This window comes from Vidua macroura, chromosome 20 (genome assembly GCF_024509145.1).
Source record: "Vidua macroura isolate BioBank_ID:100142 chromosome 20, ASM2450914v1, whole genome shotgun sequence".
Lineage (NCBI taxonomy): Eukaryota > Metazoa > Chordata > Aves > Passeriformes > Viduidae > Vidua > Vidua macroura.
Window position 1 is genome coordinate 7,924,088 of NC_071590.1, and position 27,691 is coordinate 7,951,778.

At 39.7% G+C, this 27,691-nt stretch overlaps 1 protein-coding gene across 4 annotated transcripts in view; it reads right to left on the reverse strand.

The window, feature by feature from the left end:
- The window catches only part of NCOR1 (nuclear receptor corepressor 1), a 56,692-nt gene that overhangs the window by 11,885 nt on the left and 17,116 nt on the right, over nucleotides 1-27,691 (reverse strand). For 3 of the 4 annotated variants that reach the window (XM_053995515.1, XM_053995513.1, XM_053995514.1), the window contains exons 4-32: nucleotides 27,133-27,328; nucleotides 25,985-26,167; nucleotides 23,985-24,098; nucleotides 22,638-22,694; nucleotides 22,141-22,193; nucleotides 21,343-21,409; nucleotides 20,795-20,967; nucleotides 18,764-18,854; nucleotides 18,110-18,288; nucleotides 17,603-17,657; nucleotides 17,318-17,419; nucleotides 12,811-12,941; nucleotides 12,100-12,317; nucleotides 10,380-10,442; nucleotides 9,895-10,034; nucleotides 9,050-9,176; nucleotides 7,838-8,393; nucleotides 7,010-7,139; nucleotides 6,540-6,735; nucleotides 5,834-6,004; nucleotides 5,499-5,659; nucleotides 5,008-5,128; nucleotides 4,803-4,904; nucleotides 4,224-4,321; nucleotides 3,265-3,433; nucleotides 2,657-2,797; nucleotides 1,326-1,409; nucleotides 570-826; nucleotides 115-475 (exon numbers count right to left, since the gene is read on the reverse strand). In XM_053995515.1, the coding sequence (XP_053851490.1) occupies nucleotides 115-475; nucleotides 570-826; nucleotides 1,326-1,409; nucleotides 2,657-2,797; nucleotides 3,265-3,433; nucleotides 4,224-4,321; nucleotides 4,803-4,904; nucleotides 5,008-5,128; nucleotides 5,499-5,659; nucleotides 5,834-6,004; nucleotides 6,540-6,735; nucleotides 7,010-7,139; nucleotides 7,838-8,393; nucleotides 9,050-9,176; nucleotides 9,895-10,034; nucleotides 10,380-10,442; nucleotides 12,100-12,317; nucleotides 12,811-12,941; nucleotides 17,318-17,419; nucleotides 17,603-17,657; nucleotides 18,110-18,288; nucleotides 18,764-18,854; nucleotides 20,795-20,967; nucleotides 21,343-21,409; nucleotides 22,141-22,193; nucleotides 22,638-22,694; nucleotides 23,985-24,098; nucleotides 25,985-26,167; nucleotides 27,133-27,328 (4,496 nt within the window). Of the gene's footprint in view, nucleotides 1-114; nucleotides 476-569; nucleotides 827-1,325; nucleotides 1,410-2,656; nucleotides 2,798-3,264; nucleotides 3,434-4,223; nucleotides 4,322-4,802; nucleotides 4,905-5,007; nucleotides 5,129-5,498; nucleotides 5,660-5,833; nucleotides 6,005-6,539; nucleotides 6,736-7,009; nucleotides 7,140-7,837; nucleotides 8,394-9,049; nucleotides 9,177-9,894; nucleotides 10,035-10,379; nucleotides 10,443-12,099; nucleotides 12,318-12,810; nucleotides 12,942-14,126; nucleotides 14,574-17,317; nucleotides 17,420-17,602; nucleotides 17,658-18,109; nucleotides 18,289-18,763; nucleotides 18,855-20,794; nucleotides 20,968-21,342; nucleotides 21,410-22,140; nucleotides 22,194-22,637; nucleotides 22,695-23,984; nucleotides 24,099-25,984; nucleotides 26,168-27,132; nucleotides 27,329-27,691 lie in introns of those variants that run through there. The other variant, XM_053995516.1, reaches the window with a different exon arrangement.

Consider the following 27,691-nt stretch of genomic DNA (forward strand, 5'->3'; position numbering starts at 1 on the left):
ATTCATTCTAGCCAACTTCCAAATTGAGACAAGCCACTAAAATAAAGAAGAATGGAGTACATAAAAATTCAAATAATAAAGCTTTTTGTCTTACTGTGGACAGGAATGACATACCCTCACTAACTCTATTCATCATAGGTGAACTCCTGGACATTGGACTCTGATAGTTCACAGGTGTCCTCCGAGCATTTGTATCATCATAAATCCCAGGGCTCAGCTGTGATTTGGGAGTTTCATGAAGGGTTGACCTGAGAACAGAGGGACCAGAGCTGACTACGGACGTGTGACGGGACCGCACGGCATCCCCGGTCTTCACATCTTCGTATTTTCCTCGCTCCACCACCTTCACGTTTTCTGGCACCATTTCCAGCTGAGGCATTCCCCGGGGCAGCTTGCTTGGTCCAGTGATTAAAGATTTTACATTGTGTTTGATGGCAGACTGGCCAGAGTTGCTTTCATATTTTATGGGTGTGCCCTGAAGAGGAGAAAAAGTTCAGGTTAAAGTCATGTTGTGGAAAAAACTTGCACAGCCTGAGCTGTGTGAGTGTAACAGTGCTTTCTGTATTTACCTGAGATATGGAGCCTTCTATGATTGGCCTGGTTGTCTGCACTATTTCAGGAGTCTTGCGACTCTCTTGGCTTAAGAGGTCCTGCCTTGGGATCTCATGGATGGAGCGACCCATCTCCTTTATGGTGGTCACCCCATCGTAGGGTTTGCCCTTGGTGATGGCTCCTTCAAACGTCCTGATGGGAGGTGACTCTCTCTTGATCTGCTTGGGATACTTCAAACCTTCCTCAAAACTTTCAGCTGTTGCTCTTGGTGTGCCTTTTATAGAAAGAAAGGGTCACATGACTGGTATTTATAGCTGCTAAGTCACTTTTTTCATAAGCAGAGTAATTACATATAACAGTGAAACTTTGGTTTGCTGTAGTCTGTGGTAAGATACACAAAGACTAAAAAAATCATCACAAAAATAATATTGAACAATATATTAAATAAAATAAATAAACCTCCCATGTTATTTCGGATGCTGAAACAAAAGAAGTAAATGCATCTACAGATTTGTTAGTGTTCATTAAAAAAAAAAGTGCTAATTACCAAGTATTCATATTAAAAAGTCTGTTTTCCAGTAAGAAATAAAATTTGTGTTTACAGCTTTGAATACAGCATATCAAAAAGCTGCAGATTTATGCTCTGAAAATTTTTCATAAAATAAGCCCCACCTTTAACACAGCTCCCACAGTTAATAAGAGCTTTAAGGTTCAGAAATTCAGATTTTTGAGGATTAATTAATGCTCCCCTTTTTAAGCCTGCAATACCTCACCTTGCATTATAGAGCCAGACAAGACTGTTCTCTCCTTTAGTTCAGCATGTGGGCTACCCCGAGGCAGCGCTCGGCAGATTAAACCTAAAATTAAAATGAAGGTAATTTAGAGAATTAAACAAGTGTTAAAAAAAATCCAACCTCCAAACCAACAAACCCCCTCCTTCTTACAAATGAGAGATGGTATCTGTACCCTGGCAGTGCCCAGAGGGCCAAGCCTCAGTATGCCAGGCACTGCAGCAACATGTTGTAAACACCTCCTGCCCTAAAAAATAATCTTTCAGTTCAAGTATTTGTGCTATTGCATACTTGCAAGTTTTAACATATTTAGAAAACAGGAGGTGTTTTTTAATAATTAAGCTTAACCTTTGTTTCAAAAGCAGTCACTGCTTTTCTCACACTCCACTTTCCTTGCCTAGAAAGAAAGGTGTTCATGGTGGGAAGTGGAACCAAGAAAAAAAAATCCAAAATATGCCTCAGCATGCTCCAAATTACCCAAGTTTATACTGAATCATTGGGGAAGAGATTAATTTACTGTGTCTACAGTAAGAATCTAAACAAAATGCTCAAAACACTCATCATTTTTCACAGTTTGAAGACAGAAAATGTGTCACTGATGAGACAAAGCATGGAAGTACCAGAGCAGCAGTGTAGAGGCAACACTGAATTTCTGTGTGTAGCCTACAAACCTCACATTCACATTGTTCCATCTCATGGACATGTCCACAAAATATCCTCTAAGGCCTACCCAAAGATAGGACAAAGTGCTTTTAAGGAGCCAGGCTCCATGGTTGAGGCAAGAAATATTTTCTTGCATTTGTATTTTTACAAAACAATCAGAAAAGTTATATAATGACCTGCCTTGGCCTCTGCAGGCTTTGTTTGATTACAGTTTATTAAAACAGCACAGCACTAGGGATGCCCTGAAGCAGGATTTTGCAGTTCAAAGAGGTTTTTTGCAGGAATGCATAAGGTCAGGGCAGTGTGATACCAATATTTAACTAAAGGGTGTGGCAGAGGCTGTGCTGGTGTGACCCAGTGTTTGAGCTCCACAGGACCACTGGGATTGTGGAGAGCCAGGGACATCTGTCAGATGTGCTGAGAGCAGGAAGTGCCACCTGCAGTAGCAGCAGTTGTGGTAAAACAGAAAAGAAACCTGGGATCTACTCCAGTCCTGTTTCCAGCATGCTCTAACTGCAGTGCTATTGCATGGATTTGGTCATTTGTGTGATTTAAATCTAACTTCCCTGTTAGTCTGCACCCTAAGATAACTCTAAATGCTCTTACATCAATGGATAAAAGATAAACACCTTGGAAGCAGCTGTTTTTACCTTCCAGTGGTGCAGACCCTGGAGACTCCCTCAGTGACATCCCCTGCTTTATATTTCCTTCCATTGTATCATAGGTTCTCTTTAAGCCAATTTCATGAGCAGTTCTTGGACTCCTTGTTCCTTCACGGACATTTTTAATAGCTGGCAAAATGTACAAGAGTGTGGTCAGGAAATGTGGACAACACAAAAGGAACATAAATATTACATTAATGAGACTACAGGTCATTAATATTTAAACAACACAACTTCAATATAATATTGTAACATTAAATATCAATCTTAAAAAAGATCCTTTATAGTTTGTCAAAAAGTTACTTGTTAAGTTACTCATTTATCAATATTTCAACTGAAGTTTAAAGTTACATAATACATTTATTTTTTATTTTAATTTTACATGATACATTTATTTTTATTTTAATACAGGTCATTTTAAACCTGGTTATTTACCCTTTCAAAATACAAACATTCAATGACAAATAGGAAATGAATGGCAAAGGAATAGTTGAACTATATTTTAAACATGCATCTGCTTGGAAGCAGAAACACTTCAGCTATGGATTATCACAGCAGAACCTGACTTTGATCAGGTAGAACACACAAATACTCACCATCATAAGATAGAATATGCCCACTTTTGCCTTCATAAATGACATGGCCCTTGGCTGAGGCCTCCTCCCTGCACTTCTCCGGGCTGCTGTCCTCGGTGGCCAGGCGGGTGATGGTTCCCTTCAGCAGCGCATCGGCGGCGATGCCGGACTGGGACAGAGCTGGGGTACCCTGTGTGCAAACCCAGCACAGCAATAAATTCACAGCTCTGAGTCATTAGAGAACAGGGAGGAGTGAAGGGGAAATACAACAAAATCAAAAAAAAAAAAAGCTTTTAGGTCTATAAAACCAACGAATTTATCAAGTATGGCTTAAACTTCTGCCTCTATTAGAGACACTCAATCAAAATACGAGTAAGATTATTTCTGCTACCTTGTTAAACAATATTACCAGAGTATTTCACAACGTGGAACATTTAACCTATAAATACCATTTGGGGGGAAGATAACATATACCACATGGTGCCATTAGGTTTTATTTCTGTCCAAAGCAATGAAACCTCCCCTTCTCATCTCAAAGCAGAATTAAGGCAATTGCTTTCTGTACAAAGGGATGCCAAACCAACCAAAACAACAGCATTTAAAATGGTAAGACAAAAGGCCTGAATTTCCCTTCTTGGATTTAAATAGAATCTGCACAAGACTGGTTACACTTGGTTTGAATATTTGAACTCAGGTGTGATGCAATTTTCAGGAAAGTTGCCCTCAGATAGGTTTAGCAAAGGCTCTGGTATTAATTAAAAGGTTTGAAAATTCATATATATGAAGATGAAACATGGTAATGCTGACTTCAGCAATAGTGGGGTTTGAACATCTGATTGGATTGAAAGTTCTTTTTTCAAGGCAGTTCCTACCCTGTGATAATAATTTACTTTTTCAGACATGCAAATACATTCACAATGATAGTCTGAAGATGAAGATCTGTTTTGCTACAGCCTTCCCAGCAGTAAAAGGTAAAATACCTGAGTTATGGAGCCTCTCAAAGAAGGAATGGTCTCAACTGAAACTTTATTGGTTGGAGTTCCTCGTGTTATACTCCCCTCCTGTATTGTTGTGGTACCTGATTTGAAATAAAGACATCCTGATAAATAAGAGAATTTTAAAAAATCTACTCCATTTGAAATAATTAAAAATTCTATTGAGAACTGTTAGTTTACATTAAAATACAGGGGAAAATTCAATTTAACAGCTGGCATATGAGGCAGGCTATTTTCTCTTTTAACATAGCCTTTTACAGACCATAAGTATTTTACAGCCTTAACTCACAGCAGTTAATTTATTTTGTTTTGATGGATTTGCTGTAGTGAGCAATTTTATTTTGAAATTGGCATAGCCCGTAACAAATATTTTTAAGTGAGCCATGCAGACAGGAGGAGTCAGCTACAAATACACATGCCTTGGAAAACAGAAAACAAATTAATCCTATAATCTTATGATACTTATATAATCATAGAATACTTTAAAATAACACTTCAGCAGTTAATTCTCTTGGTTTTTTCAGGCTCTGACAAGAGTTTTTTAATTTCTGTGACTTTCTTTACCTCGCACCACACTTTCATGTTGTGCCCTGACCAGGAGTCCCTCAGGTTGGGAATTCTGGCTTCTGGGTGAGAATTCTTCTTGTTTGATATAGGGCAGAGAAGCTATTGAGGAGAAGAAAGAGAAAAAGGTTGAGTTTTTTAAATTTCCTGTAATTATGGATCATTAAATAGTCTGTATAAAACATGCCAACTTTTCTTTCCATACCAGATTTGGCCGACTCTTGCTGCCTTGGCAGCCCAAGGGATATAGAACCCACTGATGGCTTTGCAGTTTCTGGGGCATAGGAAGCTTGACTGTGGGATGTTAAATAAGTGCCAGGTGTTCCCTGAAACAACAAATAGATGTTAATTCTTGTTTCTGGAATGAAGACTCACATCTCTCTTTAAATGAGAATACTAAAACTACTATGATCCCATCTGGAAAGGCTACAGTACCCCACTGCCATGCCCCAAAGCACAGAGCAGCAGGAGTGGAGTGTCACTGGTAGTTTGGAGATGCAAAACTGGATACCCATGCCCTTAAATGTGAGTAAATATTCCATTTCTAAAGCTCCTGGAATTCCTGGACTTTTAGAATTATATGTACAGGTAGGTCTTAAGAGTTAATGCTGTGACTCCATAACTGAGTACAAGAAATAGAAGATAGGAGAAAAGGAAAATTATATAAGACAGATTTTCAAATAATAATTCTCTTACTTGTGAGATTGAGCCTCCCATGATGAAGGAAGGTTTTTCTGATGGCACACTGGTTTTGGAGGATGGAATGAGAGGTGGTGGTGGTCTGGTGGGTCTGGTTGTGGGCAGGCGAACTCCTTCAGGAATATTGGTTATCACCTGGTGAGGGGCTGGCTGGAGAACTTGAGGGGAAAAATTGTACATTAAACATTGCAGTGTGAACAGAAATAGCACAATACAGCCTCACTGGGCTAGAAAAACACTGAGCAGCTATTCACGTGCACACACAGAAAATTATCTTTCTTCTATTAACTCATAAAGTGTTCAGGGAATAATTTGATCCTCCAAATCTTTACCTGGAGGGACACTGTAGCGAGCTGCATTCATCTCAGGCTGGGGAGAGGCTTTATTGACTTCTCTTGGAGATAACCTGTAGGGTGATGCTGACCTTGTGGCTGGATTTTGCACTTGTGCTTCCTGTTCTATTCTCTTGACCTCAGCATAAGGCATATAGGCCACGGGTTTTCCTGGGAGGGTTGAAGTAATCAGAAAGAGAAGAACCCTGGGTTAGAAATTGGAGTCAAAAGGTCCAATTCACAGCACAGTTTTAACAAAGGGACTATTCCAATGCCACACACACCCATCAGGTACAAACAGTGCAATTAAAAAGAAGTAATGTGAACTTTTGTGCCCTGTTTCGGTGCTCAGTGTCCAAGTATGAGCACAGTCAAGATGAATGTTTTACTGCACAGAGTACACATTCCCACCTATACCTTAAGCTTCTGGAAAGGCCTCCCCTAGAACAGAATCATCTGCTCTTTTCACTGGCATGCTCCATCTTTCTCTGTAGGAACAACTCATTTTTGGGTTTGACCCAAATGGAACCAGTTTTCTGCCTTTATATGAAGGGGCTACACAGCAGAGCGGGCAGGTCCCTTCCAGCAAGCAGCAGCTCATTATCAGCTCCTTATCACACAAAACTGTCACTCTCCAATGAGGCAGCAGTGTAACACACAGACACAAAGCACAGGGTCATCCCAGCACAGCTGTGGGAACACCAACCTTCCCACTCCACACTGGGGCTCTTGGAGGTGCCACAGGGGCTCACAGCGCTCCGATATTCCATGTCCAGCTGCTCCTGGCGCTGCCGCTGCTCCTCCAGCAGGGCTGACTCGTGCATGGCCTTGATGTGCCGCTGGTAGAGGGCGTAACCACTCACTGGGGTGCCCACGGGGACAGAGCAGGGGCTGCAGGAAACCTGGGGACAGCAAAGGGACAATGCCAGGGACACCCTCACAGGCACTTCCTGGAGGAGCTGTGGAGCTCAACTACCCCCTGCAGTCTGGGTGTTTCAAAAGGTCCACACCTGGTTTTAAGCTATTTGGTTTATACTTGGTTGTACTTAACCTATTTTTCCCCTGAAAAATACAATAATAAAGCAAATAATATTTTTCTTAATTTAACATTTTGTTTCCTGACTTGATCTAGGGGTAACAAACACTCCTTCAAACAGCACTGAAAACTGCCCATACCATAGGTGGGATGACAGCAGCTCGGTGGTGAAGCTGCTGCAGGTCCATCTGCCCTTGCTTTATTGTGGATGACACCAGAATTGACCCAGTGGGATTTAACAGGGAGGGCTTTGACTCTCTGCTGAAGATACTGGAAAAAGAGATAGAGGGAAAAAATATCACCAAAAGGACCAAGATTATACATCTTAAAAAATTTACAGCCACAATTCTTAAATTCAAAAAACCAACACATTTATCAAACTGGACAAAGAGCTGAAAAGTCAGAACCATGTTGTGTTTTGTCCCACAGCACATATGGTAGAAGAGGCAACAGATGCTGCTATATTTTCATAATACACAGAAATACCAAAATAGAGCTCAGAATCTCCCACATCAGAAATTTATGTGTGCAGTACTTGCATCAATGCAACCTTCTTTGTAGAGAGTGCTTTGGAAAAACACAATGGATAGGAAGGGCTACATGTATTTAATCCACAGAAAATAAACAGTAGTCTACAACAAAATGATTTCACATGGAGGGCAAAGACATTTGTGGAAAGATGATGTTTGAAGAGGCAAGGGAGTGCACAAACACCATCACCTGCACTCTTCCAAAGCCCACATGCACTCCATGACACTGGATACTTTTGACATTTAAACATCTATCCCTGGCACTGTGTGTATATTAAACCACTGAGAGGGAGGGGGGCACTGGCTCCAGTGCCACGCTGGGGTGACAGAGGAGCTGCACCAACAGAACACTGAAAAGACTTCAAACACCCTCAGTGGTGTCAGCCATTCCCAAAAGAGAAACAGCTCCAGAGACTGTCCATTCAAAGCCCTACTCACCCCTGTCTGTCAGGTTCTCCATCAACTTCCTCATCAGCACTGCAGGTGGCACTGGAGTCATTATCTGAATGGGATTCTGGTCTGGCTGTAGTAACTTGCTGGGACAGGCTGTAGTCCATTTCCTCTGGTTCTGACTTTTCCTTGGGTTTCTCCATCTCTCTCTCTTTGGTATCACTCTCTATTTTCACTTGAATATTCTCTGGTAGCCTCATTTCAGTCTCTACAGGTTCTACTTTGGTATGAACTGGAAGAGTAATCACAGGCTTAGCTTCAGCTGAATGGCTTCTACTGTCCACCTCCATAGGCTCTTCAGCCTCAGTGTTTATTTCTTCCTTGACCTGTGGCTCAGGGTTCTGAGTTTCAGCTGTTGTTACACTTAGGGCTGGTAAGGAGGGAGATGTGCTGGCTGCAGGTTTAATGGCAGATTCCTGCTCTGCTGGGGCCTCAGTGGTTACTTTTGGAGCAGCAGGCTCAGATGGAGTTTCTTCAGTTGGTTTAGCAGGTTCTGCTGGAGTTGGAGATGGAGCACTTTCTGTATCAGAACTATTTTCAGCACCTGGAGAAAAAATGTTTTGCCATGAAGGTTCAATCAATGAAATCTGACAAATTGGGTGCAATAAGGATCCATCAGTTTTAACCAATCCATCTGCAAAACCAATTTTGACTTATTACAGAAATGGACAATTGGCTGAATTACAGAAATACTGCAACTAAAAAATCCCAACTACTTAAAACCCAACACTTCATCTTCTCTCATTCATTGTTTATGAATTCTATTGCCTTTTGCTTCACAAAAGACCAGCCAAGATTAACTGATGTTGAATGTCTATAAATAAGCAGTTGCAACCAACAAATACCTATAAAGAAACCACAACAACAACAAAAAAAATACCACTTGAATTTGTTTGTCTGAAGCTTTACTGAGACTACCAACTACCAAAGGTTACATTTATTTGATTCAACTTGTTTCAACACTCCAGATGACAGCATAATCAAAGCATCTCAAAATACTGCAGCAGCAAACATCTTAAGGCTGCTAAATTCTAAAAATGCTGCATCCACTCGAGTGAGTTCAAATTGCTGAAACTCAACTGAAAGAGCATTTGAGAACAACAACATCATGAAGTGGAACACAGCTTTCTGAGCATATAATTAGCACAAAACATAGGCTCCTTTCTGTGCACACACCACCTTCCTTCTCAGAAAAGTTACCTTCACTGTCTTCTGGATTCTCTTCTTCATTAGATGCTTCAATATCTTCATCCTCCTGAGCTGACACAGTGGAAGCCACGCTCTCACACTGTGACACATCTCGCTCCTCTCGGGGCCTTCGCGAAGACTGAGGAAGACACAGCATTGACAATGTACTGAAAATTCACAATTACTGCCTTTTACCACATTCCCATTTATCACTCTGAGGTTGAAATGAAGGACAGAGAATCTCTATTTAGCACAGTCATTCACAAGGGGACACTCTTTCAACTTCAGCCCAACTTTTGTTGCTCCTGACCAAAAACAAGTTTGGGAACAAACCACGGTCTCACGGCATATTTGGGGGACAACAGAACAATGGCAGCAAACAGACACTGATGTTCTTGACCTCAGTGAGAGAAGACCAGGGTAGCACTGCAGCTTAGAGGATTCCAGCACACAGCATTCTACTGTCAATGCCCCCAGACTTTCAGTTCCTGGACTTCTACCACATCTCCTGCTCTGTTTGGTAAGGTCAGTGCTTGCTGTGTTTCAAGGAGTTGTTGTACATCTACAGCTGCTCATGCACTGGTGAGGAACGTGGTTTTCAGAGCACTGGAGAACTCCTCAGGCTCGAGTGTTTTACCTAGTACAAAACCTTCTATTGCATTTTAAAGCAAGAAGTGGTTACTGTCACAGGTCAATGAGCACTGGCCACTCTTTGTAGGAGATTTATGTCACAACACAAAAACAAGTAGAAAAGGAAATGAGTGGAGATTGCAAAACAGCCTTAGTGAAGTGTGATGCATGACTTCAGAAAGATCCAAGTTTTCTCCTACAAAATATTCAATGTCCACAGCACTCACCTTCTGTTTGTGCTGTTGGAGGAGACTGTCCAGGTTGTGTCTCCTTTTGTAGTTGAAGTAGAAGTTCTTACACTGAGCTTCACTTTTTGTCCCAACCATTTTGGCAATCGCTGCCCAGTTTCGCCCGTGTTCCACTAGACCTGGTCAGACATAAAAGAACCAATATTTACTATGATCAATAACTCAGCTATCCAAACCTCAATAAATGGAACAACAATGCCTATGGGAAGGCAAGACAGAGAAGTACTGCTGTCCAAACAGTTCTAAGTAACCCACAGGAAAAGAGTCAACATCAGTCTCAAAAGATGATTTTGTCTGTTAAAGCTGCTTGCTTTTTCTTTTTTTTACAAAAGAGCCAACAGCAATTTTCAAATCAGCGTAGTGTTGGCAAAAGTCACAGCAAATATATTCAGTGATTCAGTAAATCCTTGGAATTTTGTAAATGCAAGTATCCAGAAGGAAGTCAAAGGCTTTACAAGGTTTACCTTTCTTAGCAACTTCCATTTCTTCTTCTGTCCAGCGGGATGTCTCCACAGGCTCTGTAGAAGCTGAAAGAGAAACAAAGACACTGAGCAGAGAAAAGACCAGGATTCATTATCATGGCACCAATTATGCATCCCATAGTCAAGAAATCTATTTACATTATGGCTTGCTCAGGCCACTGGGGAAAGCTCTCTTGATAGAGGGAAGCAGTCAATCTCCATTAAACCAAGTCACAGATACAGAAGGAACCACCAAAAGCTCAGCAGAGAAAACTGTTCAAAACTATTCTGCCTACAAAACTGGGATTAATTGTCTGTCAAGGAAGATTTCTAAGTAACTTAGATGTATTATCACTAAAAATTTATTTAAAATGTCAGTAATTACCATCAGCTACTAAAAGCAGCAATCCAACACGCTCTAAGCTAGCTCAGTGCTGTCTCACTGCTGGAATGGTTATTTATTGGTTAGTGGGTGTCAAGAAATCTACTGTTCATGTATTAACTGAGTCTCCAACTGGATAAATGGACAAAAAGAAAAGAAAACAAAAAGCTCCAGTAAGTAAAAGCAAGCAAGAAACTAAGTATGATTCAGTACAAAGTGCTTTGCATTCACTCCTCTGGATCTCGTATCATTCTGTATAAATTTCTGAACAGCACTGAGCTGCACCAGCCTCCATTTCCTTTCTATAAAATCTGCCATTACACACAGCATGTAACAAAGACCCTGCAACAGCTTCCATTAACAAATCACAAAAGTAGGACACTAAAGTATCTGATCCACTGAAAAACTATTTTGGGTTTTTCAGAAAACCCTGCAAAAAATGGTTTAAAAATAAAACAAAAGCAAAACCCACTATCGCTTCGGAATTATAAAAACCCACTGCTTATAAAACCCCATTGTATCAATGGAGCAAGAATGTTTCTCACAATCTCTGTTGTTTACAGTTATACAAGACCTGATGTGCCCACTTACTCTGTTCTTTATGGGCAGAACATGTGAGTAACAGAAGAGCTGTTACAAGCTCTAGAATAGCAGCTGCCTGTAACTGCCCAGCTGAAGCATGAGGAGCAACAAAATTTGCCACAGCAGAGCACTGCAAGAAAAAAACCACAACCTGCCCTGCCATCCTGGATAATTATTTACCAGCCACAAGATATTCTGGTATTTCTGCATCAACACAAAGTAGGTCAGCCTTTTCCAAAATACACTCAGAGACTGCGTAGTCTTCTTTAACCATACCAGCCAAGAAAGTAACATTTCATTTTAAAAAAGCCTCTTGCCATCTAATGCAGAAACAACAACTTGCCAAGATCTATTTCAGCTTATGAAACTCCCTGAAGTACTCAAATATCAGGCCAATTATTTAACAGCATCCTCAGTGAGCTGCAGCCTGTAAGTGAATCTGTGTCAGAGGCACCTGCATCTCTGCAGACCCATCACGAACCTGCCCAGGGAGACAAGGTGTTATCACACAAGGGCTGAACTGCTTTTTCTCCCCTCACATCATTCTAACAGTCACCTGATGGCACATGCACTATTCATGAAGTTACACTTGTGAAGTTTAGCAGTTCCACACAGTCACAAAATTATAAGCAGGGCTAAGAATAAAGCTGGAATATTAAACAGGAAAACAGAAGTGCGCTGCATGCCTGGAAACAGCCCCGTGTCAGTGAGGAGCCTACGACCAGCTGGGTCCCTGGGAGTGCTGTAAATGCTACTCACAAGGTTCTGGTGGGGGTGGCAGAGGTGGTGGTGGCTCTTCAGTGGCTGCAGCTGCAGCAGCATTTGCTTGTGCAGCTTCATTTGTCATTGATCTGGTGATTCTGCCCTTACGCCGACCTTGGCTGTTGGCGGTTTTTCGGCCCCGAGGAGCTGCCTGCTCCCTTTCCTCTGTTTCCTCTGGTGCAACTTCAGTTTTGTCCTTTTCTTTGGTATTCTCTCTGGGAATAGGTAAAATATAATTCAGTCACATTCAGAGAGCCATTGTGAGCAGATATTCCTGAATATCAACGGACAAAAAAACCCCAAACCCCACAAACAAAACTCCATGAACTCAAAAGATGTCTTTAGTGAAGCAGAATTCACTTATTGCCCACAGCTTCCAGTTGCCAGACAGTAACACAGATACATGATTTTGTCAACTTCAAAGAAAATATGAACACTCCATGTGTGATAGAACGTATGAGAAAAGCCCAAACCAACAAGATATGGAAATTATTACATGTGCAAAGTAATAATCACGTTACTTTTTCCACTGATCTGATTAGCTCAGCAAGACAGAGAAATTTGTATGTACAAAAAAATTGTTTCATACACAAAATAAATAGTTTTCAGTCCAGATTTCACTGGCAGGCTAATGCAAATCCTGTTCTGTTCTTTGCCAAAACCTGCAATCTAGGGTGAATTCATGCATTTCAGCACATACACACTTACTTAGATTCCTCCTTCTCATCCTTCTCCTCCTCATCTTTCTTTTCCTCCTCTTTTTTTTCTGATTTGTCTGATTTTTCCTCTTCTACCTTTTCTTCTACCTTTTCTTCTTGAGAAGGACGAGCAATCTGTTGCTGAAATGAAATAGGATTTAGATGATAACTTGATCACATAAAGGTGCAGCATCTTGGCCTCAGAGCAGCACAAAAACTGATGCTGCCTTACTTCCCACTTGATAATATTTTAAGTTACAGGCACTGCACAGTGGTCAGCATAAGAACAGAATAACTCTGCTTTATATGATATAAATACTATGGAAGTACAGGAGGTTTCTGCAGCATGAGCATGGAGGTGATTGTGTACAATCACACACTGGCTGCTGTGTGCCCCACTAAAAATGAACAGCTATGTTTTAAAAGTGCTTAGGGAGGTCTGACCATGTAGTGAGGGTGCTGCTCCTCTCAAATTTTATTTTTAACTTTGTGCATTTTATAGTGAAACACGATCTTACAAGTGGGGAGCAGAAGGTCTTGTAGCATGAAAGTTATCAGCAACTCCAAGTCGCTTTCTCAAAACTGTCACTACTATTTAAGAAATATAATTGTTTAAAAAATTGGGTTGGGAAATTTAGACTTACATTTCCAGTGAGTTTACATAAAGAATTATTAAAAGAACCAACACAAACTCTTTTCTCTACTGAGATGACAATTTTACAAGCACTGTGCTTGTCTCAAACAGATACCCAGAGTACATTTGGCAATTCATGGAAACACAAGGACAGAGAACGACAAGACAAGGACAGATAATTACAAGATTGCTGTTCTAGCACTTGAACTCAGATTTTACAATCTACTGAAAAATTCCTCAAAATAGGCTTTTCTTTTTCACAGAGGAAGCAACCTCCCTATGAGTGCAGCAGCAGGTGTCACTGTTTCACTAACTGTTTCACTAACTGAGGCTGGAAATAGTCACAAACTGACTTGGTTTTGACATTTTAACAATGTGAACTGGAGCACACTATCATCTTGCTGCAAATTATTAGCAATTAAGGTGCTGGTTACTGATTATGCAAACACTTCCTTCAAGCAGGATGTCAGAGACATGCTAAGATAAATTATTTCCACCTTGCTAGATAAACTAACCTGAAAACAAGGAGTTAAAACTGCGTTAAAAAAAATTAAAGAAAATTATTTCACATCTAATCTATTTAGAAAACAGTTGTTGAAAATCCTGCTCTTACCAGGCCAACTTAACATCACTTGGTTCTCTGTTACCCAGTAACTTTATTTAAGCTGCATAAGCAATGCATAAACACAAACCTTAAAGGAGTCGAAGGCTCGGTCAGCGACGTTCCTGCACATTCATCTGCTGATTGCAACTTTTACTGTCCTCACAAGGGGATGGGCTTGAGCTCAGGGCACGGCTCAAAAGGGCAAAACCCACCCCAGCAGCGAAATCACAGAGCTCCTTAGCAGAGGCTGCCTGACCCAGCAACGTGTTTATTCCAGGAAATTGTGTCATTCTGCCACTTAAGCCGCCTGCAGCAGTGCTGCCCCTCTCACACAGCACCTTCTAATCTCCCCGGAGTCACCAGAGGTGATCCCCGTCACACGCAGGCGGTGAATTTCTGTCTGCTCACATCACTGGCCTCCCACCTGCTGCCAGCCACGGGCTCCAGCCACACACACTGCAGGGACACAGCCAGCACTGACCACTGCTTGGCCACCAAATCCATTTCAAACTTCACTTTAAGAAACCTTCTTTCAACCAGTTATTTAAGGAATTCTCTGTAATCATAGAATCACAGGATGGTTTGGGTTTGAAGATCATCCAATTCCAAACCCCCTGCCATGGGCAGGGACATCTCCCACAAGACTAGGTTGCTCCAAGCCCTGTCCTGAACACTTCCAGGGATAGGCAAGTTAAAGCACCATACAGCCATGGCTTTCTCTCAATTCTATGTTAAAAACCTGCTCTATATTTGACAAGTGTTGGTTTAAGACACATTTGTTCAGTTGCCTCTGTGACACTCTAGAACAGTTCAGGCAGCATTTTATAAAAAGCCCTTTCTAGGCCTATTTGAGGACAAGCACACATCAGAATTTTATTAGCCTGGTACCTCTTCACTTCACATCCTTGATCCAGCACTCGGCTTCTCTCAAGTGGAAGCCCCCACACTGAAACTTGAGCCATGTTGTGCTCACTGCATTCTCTGAAGGACTTCAACGTCCTTACCGTGATTAATATCTCCTCCACTGCAATATTCCCCACTTGCTTGCCTTCTAATTTACAAAAATATATGAACTATTAAGAGTTTAAGCTGAAGCACCTGTTATTGGCCTAAGCCCATCCTGGAGCACCTCATAAATCTTACATGACTTGTGTTTGCCAATCAGCAAGAAAGTTTCAAGTTGCTACGGAGAGATATGAAAAATATCAGCTTCAAACAAAGCTGGGGCACAGGAGGGGGAAGGGGTGAGCTGCTTTCTGCAACTGTAAGATAAAAGTTCTGGCAAGCCAGGCAGTTCAACCCTCTCAAGTTCTTTTTTTACTAGCTGTTATAGATGTTGCTAATTAATCATTAATAAAATTAGAAATACAAATATGATTTTTGGCACCATGTAGATCTTTACTATTAACATGCTAACTGCAATACTTCTGAATTTAAACTTTCATAAGTGGTAAAATTTCCCTTTTAGAGTGCTGAGAGTATTTCCTTGAGTTGGCAAGTCCAGCTCAACCCTCTCCAGAGCTAAAAACCTGGCACTTTCCTGCATCCTTCACAGAGCACACATTAAGCTTGGCCAGCAGTTGCCCAAAGTTTAGGGATCTGCTGTAGCACTTAAAAGTGGATCAACAACCAGCAATTACAGAGTACAACTCTGCTGCAATTCCAAGAGCAAGTAATCTGAGCTGAACAAACCTTCAGTGTTCCAACTGATGTATTCAGTTACTCACATATAAATCAGCACTCACAGGAGCAGTCACAAAGTCAGGCAGAGCACCTTGAGCTGAGTTCACCAAGCAAATCCATGCCCTTGTGTCTAAAGCTGGAATTAAAATCTTTCTGTTCTATATACATTATCCAAAGTAAGCAGGCATTTATGGACAGAAAAGCCCATCCAAATTTTGAACTCTAACAGTTCCAATATTCTGAAGTTTAACAATGTGGAAAAGACATTTAAATATACAGTAATGACTTTCTAAATATCTCAAAATCTCCAATTCCACTGCACCCTTCAACATGTGACACTTCCCATGACCACACCAACCTCATCTTATAATGGCATAAGGAACTGAGCCACTCCAAATGGCAGCACTACCTCTGCTAAGTGTCCACAGTGACTGTCCACATTTGGACAATCCTGTTCATTTCCATCTTCTTTTCATTTGCCACACATCCAGACTTTAAGAGGAATCATTCCCCAGTCACTACTCCAACAGCAATAACCTTTCCTATTAAAAAGGATTATCAGGCTTAGAAATTCTAACAGAAGTCCTGGCAAAATACAGGTTATTTCCAGTGATTTCTCCCACCAGAGCAGAAGCTCTATGAAATCCTGTGCACAATGACAATGCCTTATCCTAAGCAATCCATCATTTGTGGGGTACAGACAAGGTGCTCTGCCATGACAGGACTCTTCTGGTAGAACACCAGCCCATAATTCCAAAGGTTAAGGTCAACAGCACCACAGAAGCACAGCCCCATGGCTGTTTCTACTGAACAGGATCCACTCCTCAGTTGAAGCTGTTTGCAACAATTTTATATTAAAAATATACATTTACTGGGACCCCTAGAGAACGTTCAGTATTTGTGTATTTCAGTGCAATATTTACTGCATTTACTGGCTTGCAGAGCAGAGTTGTGCAGTCCCAAAGTTTCAGGGTTATTTTGTTTTCCAATACCCACATTAACCCTGCTAGCCCAGCACATGTATTTATAAGCTTTTGGTACATAAAATGCTGTTCTTTTTCTCTCTGAAGACTTCCAAAGGAACACTCCTGAATCAGCAGGATTTTTTTATTCACATGCATTAAATTGGTCTCTTTCCCCTGGCTCTGAAGTTCCACTTTGACTTTGAGCCTGACCACCAAATAAAGATCACTATTAATTTCTGCTTTTTGACAAACACTGACATTATGAACTGATTATATATTTTCCACTGCAAGTCACATGCTAAACCTAATTTCTCTTGGCTCCAACATAGGATTTAGTGATGGATTCAACCTCAATGTCTGTGGCAGAGTCCTCAAAGAAAATGAATTGTCATATTAAAACAAGTAAGAAATGTGCAAAGGAAGAAGATATTTCAGAGAATTAAAACCAAACTAATCAACAATACCCTTGAGGTCAAGACCACTTAAATTTTAAAAGGGCAACAATACAATAAAGGAAAAATAATTATTTCTCCCCCATGCTTACAATATGTTGCTATCTCAGATAATGAAACAGTTGTAAATATGAAGCAATAAACTAACAATACCCAAGTGCTGAATAAATTCAACGTACCTGGTTTCTTCCTCTGCGTTTGCCATAATTCCTTCGCACAAGGGCTTTATAATTTTCGTTTTTCTTGGTCAAATAATAATATAATACACAGTCAGGAACATTCTGAAGTGAAAAAAGCAGGAGAAAGTAGGGTTTAATCCTAATGAAAAGATTTGAGTTTTTAATTTCTCCAAACACTTAAAGCTATTCAGTCACCAGACTAAAGTAAAAAAGCTTCTATCTATTATTATATTGAAAAGTTAAGGATCCCACCCTAAATTCTATTTATATTAAGAAATGTCTTACCTTTCGTTCCAAGTAGGAAGCAATTAGACCAAAATTCTTGGGATGTTGGACAAACCTTTCAGAAATCAGAAATTATTTCAGTTTAACAACATAATCCATGATCAAACAAGCAAAACAATCCTGCAAACAATCTGTTCCATCAGCAAGCCCTTCACTTACACAAGTGAAATTAGCCTAAAAAGCCCAGTTTTCAGATTGTGCAAATTTAGAACTGAGCACTTAAAATGGTAAAATGAAATTCCTTATCTACACTTCTCATTTTAATCTTAGCACAGAACTAAAGTACTTTTGAGAAAATTTTGTATTTAAGGACTAAATGCATGTGAGCACACACAGATGAAAAATAAGTCAAAATCTTTTGCAGTATTTATTACAGCCAACTGAGAACATTATCAAATATTATTGCAAAAGCTTCAGCATTCCTGATTTAGCTTTATGGGGTTGGGCATTTAACTGTTATTCTGTCATTTCAATGCAATAAAAAGAAAAGCTAAGAAAGGCCATTACTTTTCCTTAAAAATCTCCTTCTCGTGGTCTGTCCAGACATTCATGAACTGCCTGTCTTTATAAACTTTCATGGGATCCTCCATCAGCCCGTTCATGTTGATGAACTTCACCCTTCTCTGCTCTGCATCGAACATCATGGGAGGGATGACAGAGAGCTGGCGCATTTGCTTCTCATTATTCTGCAGAACAAAAGACAAAGTAAAGAACACCCAAAATGCTGCTACTGATGTTTACAGTTCATGAATTACACAGCTCTTAAAGCTCCACAGTCAGCTTGGAACTTCTTTTTTGTACACAACTCTTGCAAAAGTTGTCACCATTGCAATGAACACTTATGGGCAGCTAAAGGAAATAGTGTCACAACTGGTGAAACACCAAAATGATGGAGGGTTTGAGTGAGAAGAGGAAGAGTTTTCACACGTTTGTTACAGCTGTAAAAAACTAGGTTGCAGCAAGCCTGCAATGAACACGAGAAAAATCTAGGGCAGATACAATTACAAAGCAAAACCCTCAAAAGAAAAGTGTTTGTAAGATCTGCTTCAAGCCACACTTCACACAGATTCTCTTAAAGAGAGAAGAGCTTTCTCTTCTCAATGAAACAAACCCTCTACAAGACACCTTGCACTGCCAGTGAAAAGATATTTATTGGCTCACCTCCTGCTCAGAGAGCCCATCGATGATTTCTGAAATCTCGTGTTCACTTCTGGCAATGGTTGCTGAAAGGCCAGCGCCTCTTTGGCCAACTCTGAAACGAGGGGAAAACAGAAGGAAAAAGGATAAAGTGGAAATTCGCTCTATCTGCAGGTTTTGTACACCACAACAACCTTCAAAATTCCTTATAATGCTGTTAGCAATCTCTCAAATCAGCTAGGACTGGTCTTTCTTTCTAAGGAGAGTCAGAGCACAAACTCTGTCATGTCCTGCTTGGCTTCACAGTGAGCTTGCAAAGCTCAGCAGAAAGGGCACACAAAAAAAAAAAGGTGTTACCACCAATTCCACTGTAAAGTAGGTGCTTCAGAGAAATGTTCAGCTTCTGCTGAGCATGAGAAATGTTCATCAGTGGCACAGAAATGATCCCCTTAATTAGTACAACTGATACACCTTGAAAGAGCCTTTTTTGTTTTTTTTTAAGAAAACCACACTAAACTTGCCCTTTATCAGTTAGGTCAAGTCAATACAGCACTGAGATTTGTTATGACAAAAGAAAATTTTCCACTTTTGAATTAATGGGGAGAGCTGTAATTTGGAAGAATTTTTCAGCTTGTGATCTTTACCCTTAGGAACATCATAATAATATACTACAGCATGTGGGTCAAAAAGCATTTCAGAGGTAAAAATCACCACTAAATTGAGAGAGAAAATACTTCAAAGATTTTACTGAATTCATCCATTTGCAAAAATCTGAGTAAAAATCCCTTCATTTTTACATGGCTTAGAGCACAGCTATGGACAGAGAGGCCATTATTTTACAGGATGTAAATTTAATGCAAAGAGATGACCCCTTCCCTAGTCTGCAATTACAAAGACATGAAATATTCTTGAAGTGAAACTTCTTATGTATGAATGCTGTTCCCATTCTAAAATTTACTTTCTTCTTTTTTTGATTCCATAAAATCTTGCAGCCTCTACAATGTATTGCAAACTCTCTGCTTTCCCCATGTTTTATGACAAAAAGGTGATGTGGACAGATGGTTACAAGAGATGAGATTAAATCTTTATGGGGTTTGAACTCTCCAAGGTGTATTGAAATTATTTCAAACATCAGATAAACAGATTTCAACACAACTGAATCAAACTTGACCTAATTCTAATTTAAATCCTATCTCTCTACCTACAGTACTGTAAGGTGAACTCTCAAGTGAACTGCACTTCATTCCTTTTAAGATTCCTTGTAGTTTCCATCTAACAAATGTCTGATAGATTAAAATTAAATAATAGGGCCTTAATTGTCGCACCTTGAATATTTTAAAATGCAAAATTGTCTGGAATAAAATTACCTGGCAAGTACAACAAAGGATCAGTCAAACTGTTAATTAAGAAGATAAATGGTTTTTGAGTGTGGAGGCTAATGAATACAGGGATTATGAAACACAGGAGTAACACAGACAGTGACAGAAAAATACCAGTGCAAATTAGGGTGTGTGCCCAAAATGAACAGGCTCATGGCAAGCTGATGCTCCAACTGTCCTCAGAATTCCACAAACGCCTTTTTGAGCAGCTTAACTCTCCTCATCTCACTGACACCACAACCTAAGCAGCCTTTGCTAATTGGCCCTTTTTCTGTGTTCCTTTTGGAAAATATGGGGTTTGACAGCAGATCTGAAAAGGGACATGGGAAAGGAACCCCATGGACATCACCACAGCAGCCTGAGAGGACACCAAGGGATGAGGCTGGCACAGCTGGAGGGGAGGGACAGCAAAGGGGACATTTGTGACAGTGGACAGATAAAGTCATGGAGATCCTTAGGATGAAAGTGAAACTTGAGCTCAGTGCCCTGGAAACACAGTGAACAAAGGGAAGAACATTTCACTTTATACTCTGTGACACACTAATATTCTTTTTAAAGCAATAAACTCATGAACATAAAACTTAATCATTAAAATTAACTAATTTTATTGTAAAGAATTTTAAAACTTAAGACTGAAGAGATATTTTGCAGGAATATCTCAAATCTCCAGTAATACCTTTGGAATCTTTCTTGCTGTTCTCTCTGCTTCCTGATTTCTGGGAATTGTTTCTCATAGTACTCCCGTGTTTTGCTCTCCTTGGCTTTCCTGCGTGGATTATTTTCTATCCTGTCCACTTTCTTCTCCCATGCCTCCATCAGCTGATCATAACGTTGACAGATTTTCTGTTCCTGTTAAATTCCAAAAGCAAACCTTGAACTAAGCAAAATACACCAAGTGATCAGTACATGTGACATGGGCAGGCTCCTGGAATGCACAGATTTTTCCTGCTCCAGTCCCTTCCATGCTGAAGAAGACTTACATCACAATTCCAGCACAGAGAAGGTGAGGAAGTGGAATGCAAAAATGTAGATTTTGAATATTATACACTATTTCTTTGCTTTACACATCCTAGTGGTATTTGGTAATTTTCATTACTGCCTTCCAGAAATATTCCACATTTGTTTTAGCTTAAGGTCTTCTTTTTCTAATCAATATTTTTAGGAATATTTTTCCAGACAGAAAACCAGCCACATGCTCCTTTTAGAAAATCATGGTATTCTTACCCGTTGTTTTCTTGCATGGTTCCTTCTTTTAAAGAATAGGATCAGCTTTTTCCTCATCACCTGGTTTCTGGGAAACAAAATTAGGGGAAAAAAGTGAACTATATAAAAATCAGCACTTCCAAACTACTTAACAAAACCCATCTCAATTCTAGATGCCAGATTATTATTATGAATAACAGTTTCAGGGTAAAAAAAAGGGAAAATTCCCAATGAAATTGAGATACCTAAATCACCTAATACTGTATTTTTTCAGAGAGGAGATTCTTGAAGATGGCTGGAATAAGCAATTGAGACACAAAAGGTTCCAATTTCAAGGCAGGTGCTCTCCTTTGTCACAAGAGAGATAATATGTTAAAATGAAAAAAAAAATTGGTTTAAGCTATTATGCTTTTATGGGGGATAAGTCTTTGCAATTCAGCCCTAAAGTTTTCCAATGTATTATTCAAGAAATAAGTACTTTGGAACTGCTATACAAATCTATTTGATGGAGTGGAGCAAGAATTACTTTTTTTAAGAGAAGTTTTTTTTTAAAGGACAGCCAACTTAAGTTTTATTATTTATTTTTGTCTTTAAATGAAGTTGGAAAGCCAGGACTTCCCTCTCCCTTCAGCACATATAATGCACATCTTGCAGAAGTGTTTTATAACAAAGAAATCAGAAAGTTACATGGAGTGGAAGCTTTTAATTATGGTTTAAACTCACACATCCTATTTGGAGATGACAGCAATGAAAAATGGCAGGGAATGTTCAAGTCCAGATGCCCTGAATGGGACAATGAGGGGGTATTAAAGCACTCACGTTTTGATGTTTTCATGGTAGACCTTGGTGTCTGAGGGTTGGTTGTAAAGTGGCTGCAATTTGGGATGAGAAAGGAACACTTAGCACTTTGCAAAGCATGGAACTGTAAATGTGATGCACCACATTTAACAATATTTTAGTATTCTGAGAACAGCACACTCAATCTGAGATGCAGCAGAGCTGAAGGGACTACAAGATATTCAGCACAAAGCACAGATTTCATTACTTAAAATTGGATTATAATTACTTATGTATATAACAGTACTTCATTTCTTCACACTTCAAACTGTTCTCTCAAATAGATCAAACTCTACTTTAAAAATCACACTTACATAGCCAATGAACTCACTCAAGCCCCAACTCACCAGTGCATTTAGATACACATTTCTTCCATACATACTCACAGAACTGCAGCTGTTCAGCACAACAGAATTAGAGCAACTGGCAACACAGAAAATAGTACAAAAGAAAAAAAAACCCAGAATTCCACAACTTACCAATTCAACTTTTGGACCAAGACCTTCAAAAATCTTGTGAGCTTCTTCTGCTTTTTTCTGCAAGTAAGATTTTTTTGGTATAGTCTGAGTAAATCCTCTGAAGTTCATGTCAAATGTGGATCTGAACTCTATGTTCTCTGCTAAACCCCTGCCTGAACACACGAGATCCTTCTTAACCTACTTCTGCAACGTTGCCTCAGCAAATAAAGAAACTTGTACTTGAATTGTTTAGTAGTGACTCTGATCTCCCAGTCTGGAAGCTGATAGAGCATAAAAGCAGAAACTGACCTCTGCAGTTCAAAAAAAAAATGCTTTTCATAATACAGCAAATAATTATAAAAAGGGAAAGATGTCCAGTAAAATAAAGTACAATTAGCTTTGAAAAACTGAATTAAGAGACTAAAACTCTCCAATTGCCAAATCTGGGAGTTTGAATCCATGTGTACATAAACACACAAAGTGTGTCAAAGGTCCTTCATTCACACCAGCTGAAGACCACAAAATAATTCTGACCCCTCCTTCCATGCTTGAATGCTTGGGACATAGTTGTACTGTACAAAATCTAGCATTGTTTTGCAGGAGGTTTTTAACTCCTCAAAAAAACCCCAAACTATTGTAATAGAAGTTAGCTGTTCCTCTAAACTACAGAACAAAATTGGGAAATTAAACAAACATATACCTCTCTCACAGAAGATCACAATACTTTCAAAACCCCCAGATATCTGACTCCCTGATCTCAAACTACCATGGAAAAAAAGGCAGGAAGCATTTTTGCTGTTACAGTTGGTAATATTACTGAGCTCCTGAACTTTTCTCACCACTTAAACAACACAAGCTCATAATTCACCCATATATTACTACTTCATATCTGTTCATTTATCCAAATCTTAAGTGCCAGAAGTCAGAGTTTATAAAGAAGGCACAAAATCCTACAACATATGCAGTTTTTTCTCTTCAGCTCATTTAAAAGTAGAGTCTTCAGCCAAGTTTGTCAGCTCACGTGAGGAACAGGGAATTCAAGATGAATTTCTGAGGCATTTTTCATATCACACACTTAAAAGGATATGTATGTGTGTTTATATATATCTATAATTCATGCATCTCAGCACAAGGGTCTATGGATGAGACCCACAGCTCAGAGTGCTTACGAGATCGAAGGAAGATTCCCATGATGGAGAACAAAAATGTCATTACAATGTCTTCCATTTAAAAATACAAATGAATAGCAATAGAGGGGTGGGCAAAACAGTGAAACAGAAAAAATTGTCCCATGGAAGTAAATGAAGACCTAAAGAATGTGAGCACAGAGCCAGTGAGAGGCCCCTGGGTGAGGTGCAGAGGACTCACCCGATTCTCATCGTAAATGATCTGGACGATGCTGCGGTGCTTCTGCTCCACGGGAGGAGGGGACACCGGCCTCTCCGGCTCGGGAGGCTTAGCAGCTTCTTCTTCAAGTTGTTGCTAAGAGACCAAAGAAAGAAAATCAGCCATCCATGTTCCCCCCACCAGTAATTAGTCACCAGAGATAAAATACACAGCTGATCAGCCAGCACTGCCTCTTATTTCGTTTTGCACTGACAAGGAATGAATGAAATGGTTTTAATGCCCACAGGGACAATAACAAGACTATTTTTTGTACTATTGGTAACTCAGATTACCTGTTTACAAGACTCACCTGCCTTGAATCAGACTTGTTTCAGCTTGACAGTTAAAGCCACTGTCACATTGTAATTTATCATTATTTAACTTTAAACAAAGTATCAATTTTGGAGAACAGTTACACCAGAGCCACCTTCTCACAGTGGAAATAAATCACAGAGCTGCCTTTCTGCACTGTAGATGTTCAAGTATCACCATTACTGCTGTCTTATGGCTTCAAAAAGTACAAAAGTCCTTCTCAAACACCACAGACAGCATCATTCTAAATGCATTCCCAGCAAAAACAAACCACTCCACATGCACGAAAGTTCCAAGACTGTTACAATACCAAAAAAGCAAAAACAAAAATGCCAAAAGCAAAAAAACCACCCTGTACTCCTTTCCTAGCTAACTACAACCTTTCCTACTAAATCTACTGCTGTGATTTACTTTCAAATCAAATAAATCTGGTTCAGTGACATCTTCATTTTTTTAAATATCCTTCACCCATGCCTGCCACAAATATACAGCAAAGAACTTCTGACAACAGAGATCCATCCTGCTTTACAGTCCTGATTAAAATGTGCTTCATTGCTGTGCAAGAATTCACAAAAATATGAGCAGAATGCCCTAAGACCTGGGCTCAGTTATTTCAACAACAACTTTATAGTTTTTTTTAAGTCAAATCACAGACAAATGTGCACAAATAACCCTTCATAGATGAGTTGCACAGCACTTGCTGATTTTGTGGAAAAGTGCACAAAAAGATAAGCATCATTAACACACAAACAGGTACTCGGTGACATCCTTTTTTGTTTTTCTGCTGGAGGTCACTTTACAGCTCATTAAAACTCAGACGTAATTAAACGCTTCCAGACCATAAATAGTCTGTTTGTTATCCTGGACCTACAAGTTAACAAATCCTACAGTGTAACTCTCATTTCCTCCAGAGTTCCAACTAAAATAAGAGTAAAGCTGGCACTTTTTCTATCTGGATCTTTGAAAGTCAGAAAAGGAAAAGGAAACAAGGACTTTGTTTTTGTCAATGACTAACAGATGCCTCGATTGAAGGGTGGGTTTACTTGGCCACAACAGCTACTGGGAAAGCAACAACTTCTGCCAGCAAACACTTCCTTTGCTTCCAGTGGCTGAAGTGCAGATCTCTGATGCAAAGCCTAGCCAGGGCCATACAAAAAACAAAGTGATATTTCCTCCTTTATTTCTCTGCTCTCTGTGTTTATTTGCTCCCCTCCTAATGCACTTCTCCCCAAGTCTGACCTTAGCTTCAGATGTGAAGATCTCTTGCCCTTGGGAAAGCAGATGAGCCTGGGGCTTTTCTACAAGCTCTGGTTTTGGAGATGCATGCAAGGGATTCTCCCCTTGCACAGACTACGAAAGAAGAAAGATGATCCTCCCCTCAGCCAGCAGGCAGCTCTGAAGCTGAAATTACAGTCACAGTGCCCTTGTTTCACAGCAGTTTCAAATATAAACCTGACTACTGCTGCTGCTTCTATGTGGCTTTCTCCTGCTTTCAAAAATGTTTAAAACTGTGTGACGTCCAACTTATTCTAAATAAAATCGCACACATAACCCTTCCTTTTCAACTTCCTCATCTGATTCATGGAACCAAAAAATTCACCATCACCAAATGAGGTTTTTCCACACCTCTTTCACTGGCAGAAAACAAGAGCAGTGCCTGCTGTGCTTACTTGCTTTTTCTTCAGTTTCAGGATTTGCTGTTCCACTTTTGCAATTTCACGATCTACGCGGTCCATGCTCTGTATCAATTCTTCCTTTGACAGCTTGGAAGGTGAAGCATTTTGGTCCTCCCCACAAGGCTGACCAGAAATTGGAGAAGATGGTCCCTCATGCTTTCCTCCAAAAGCTGGGTCCTTCCATGGGGACAGCAGATGGTGGGGAGATAGAGAGGAAATCAGTCATAACTTGGGAATGAGTGCTAGTAACCAAACACCCAGGAATTAACAACAATTTCCAGTTATCCATATCTCTGTTGAGAAGTCAATTAAAGTTTTCATAATGCTCTAAATCTTTTATGATACTGTCATTTCAAAATTTTTGAAAATTTTTAAAAAACACCATACTGCAATATTTATCTTGTAAAATAAGTAAAATAAGACCCAAACACCTTCCTTTTAAAATACATCTTCATAAATGTAAACAGTAACTTTGATTTTTAAAGGGAGGGTTACTTGAGAGCCACTCCTCAATACTCTGCACCTATACTGAGGAGGATATTCTTGGAGATAATCATGACCAGCCTGATAAAGCACATCTGGAGTTAGTTGTGGTTATAAATGTGAGGTTCTCTTGAATTTAGCTCTAATATTCAATATCTAAAATAGAAAATACCCACCCCAAAGTAGATTGTCCTAGATTTAGCCAAAATGAGACAGTGACAAGTATAATTAGTGTTATGTAAATAAGCAGATTCATTTCAAATGCTTAGAAGGGAAAAGGGGGCGGAAGGAAGTACTTTGACTATTCAGTCCCAATGTTAATTACAGGAAAAAATGGACTTGCATGGATTTGATGGCAGCTTTCAGCTGAAAAGCAGAATTATTTCATGCACTATGCTACAATCATTTTACAACTGAGGTTTGAGTGACTTAAGAGTGTAGTGGCAAATCAGAATTCCAGTCTATTTACTGTGTTTGAGTCAGACTGTGTAAGAGAGTAACACTGACTCATGATCACAGCTTCTGATAATGTGTAAATTTTTGGGATTACAGAAAAAAACTAAACAAACAACAAAAAAAAGCCTAGCAGAAAAAATCTGATTAGCTCACTGTAACACAGAAAGTTAGACCTTCAGCACTGTAACAGCAAATGGCTTTACCTTCTTAATATCTGCAGACCTCAACCCTTCCTGCAGAGGATGCACTAAAGGCAAGACAGTGGCTGCACTGACACGCTGGAAATGGGAATCAGACACTTGCTCAAGACGTGGTCGCTTCGATTCCAGTGAATCATGATCCGTCTGAGATGGACCTGGATGGAACTGCTGTTCATATCCAGTTCTCCTTTCCTGAGGCCTATACAGAAGAGATTGACTGTTAAAATATACATTTTTGATATGAGAAGAATCTTCAATGCTTTTTAATTTTAAAGGAGATATCATTTGGTGAAGCTCCTTCTAAACACTAACGTAGATAAATGTTTTTAAATATGACTTCAAAAATACAACAGTTAAAATCCATTGGAAAAGAGAAAGTGAACTTGAATCTCAAATTAAAGGCACTCCTATAATTACCCAACCTTAAAGAAACTCAGCTCTGCTACAAGAATATTGCTCAAATCAAAGCTCTGATTCAAATTATAAACACACCAAAAATCCATGAGAAAAACACAGTACTATATTTCACTGAAGATGGCCACAACAGCTCCATTATTGAATT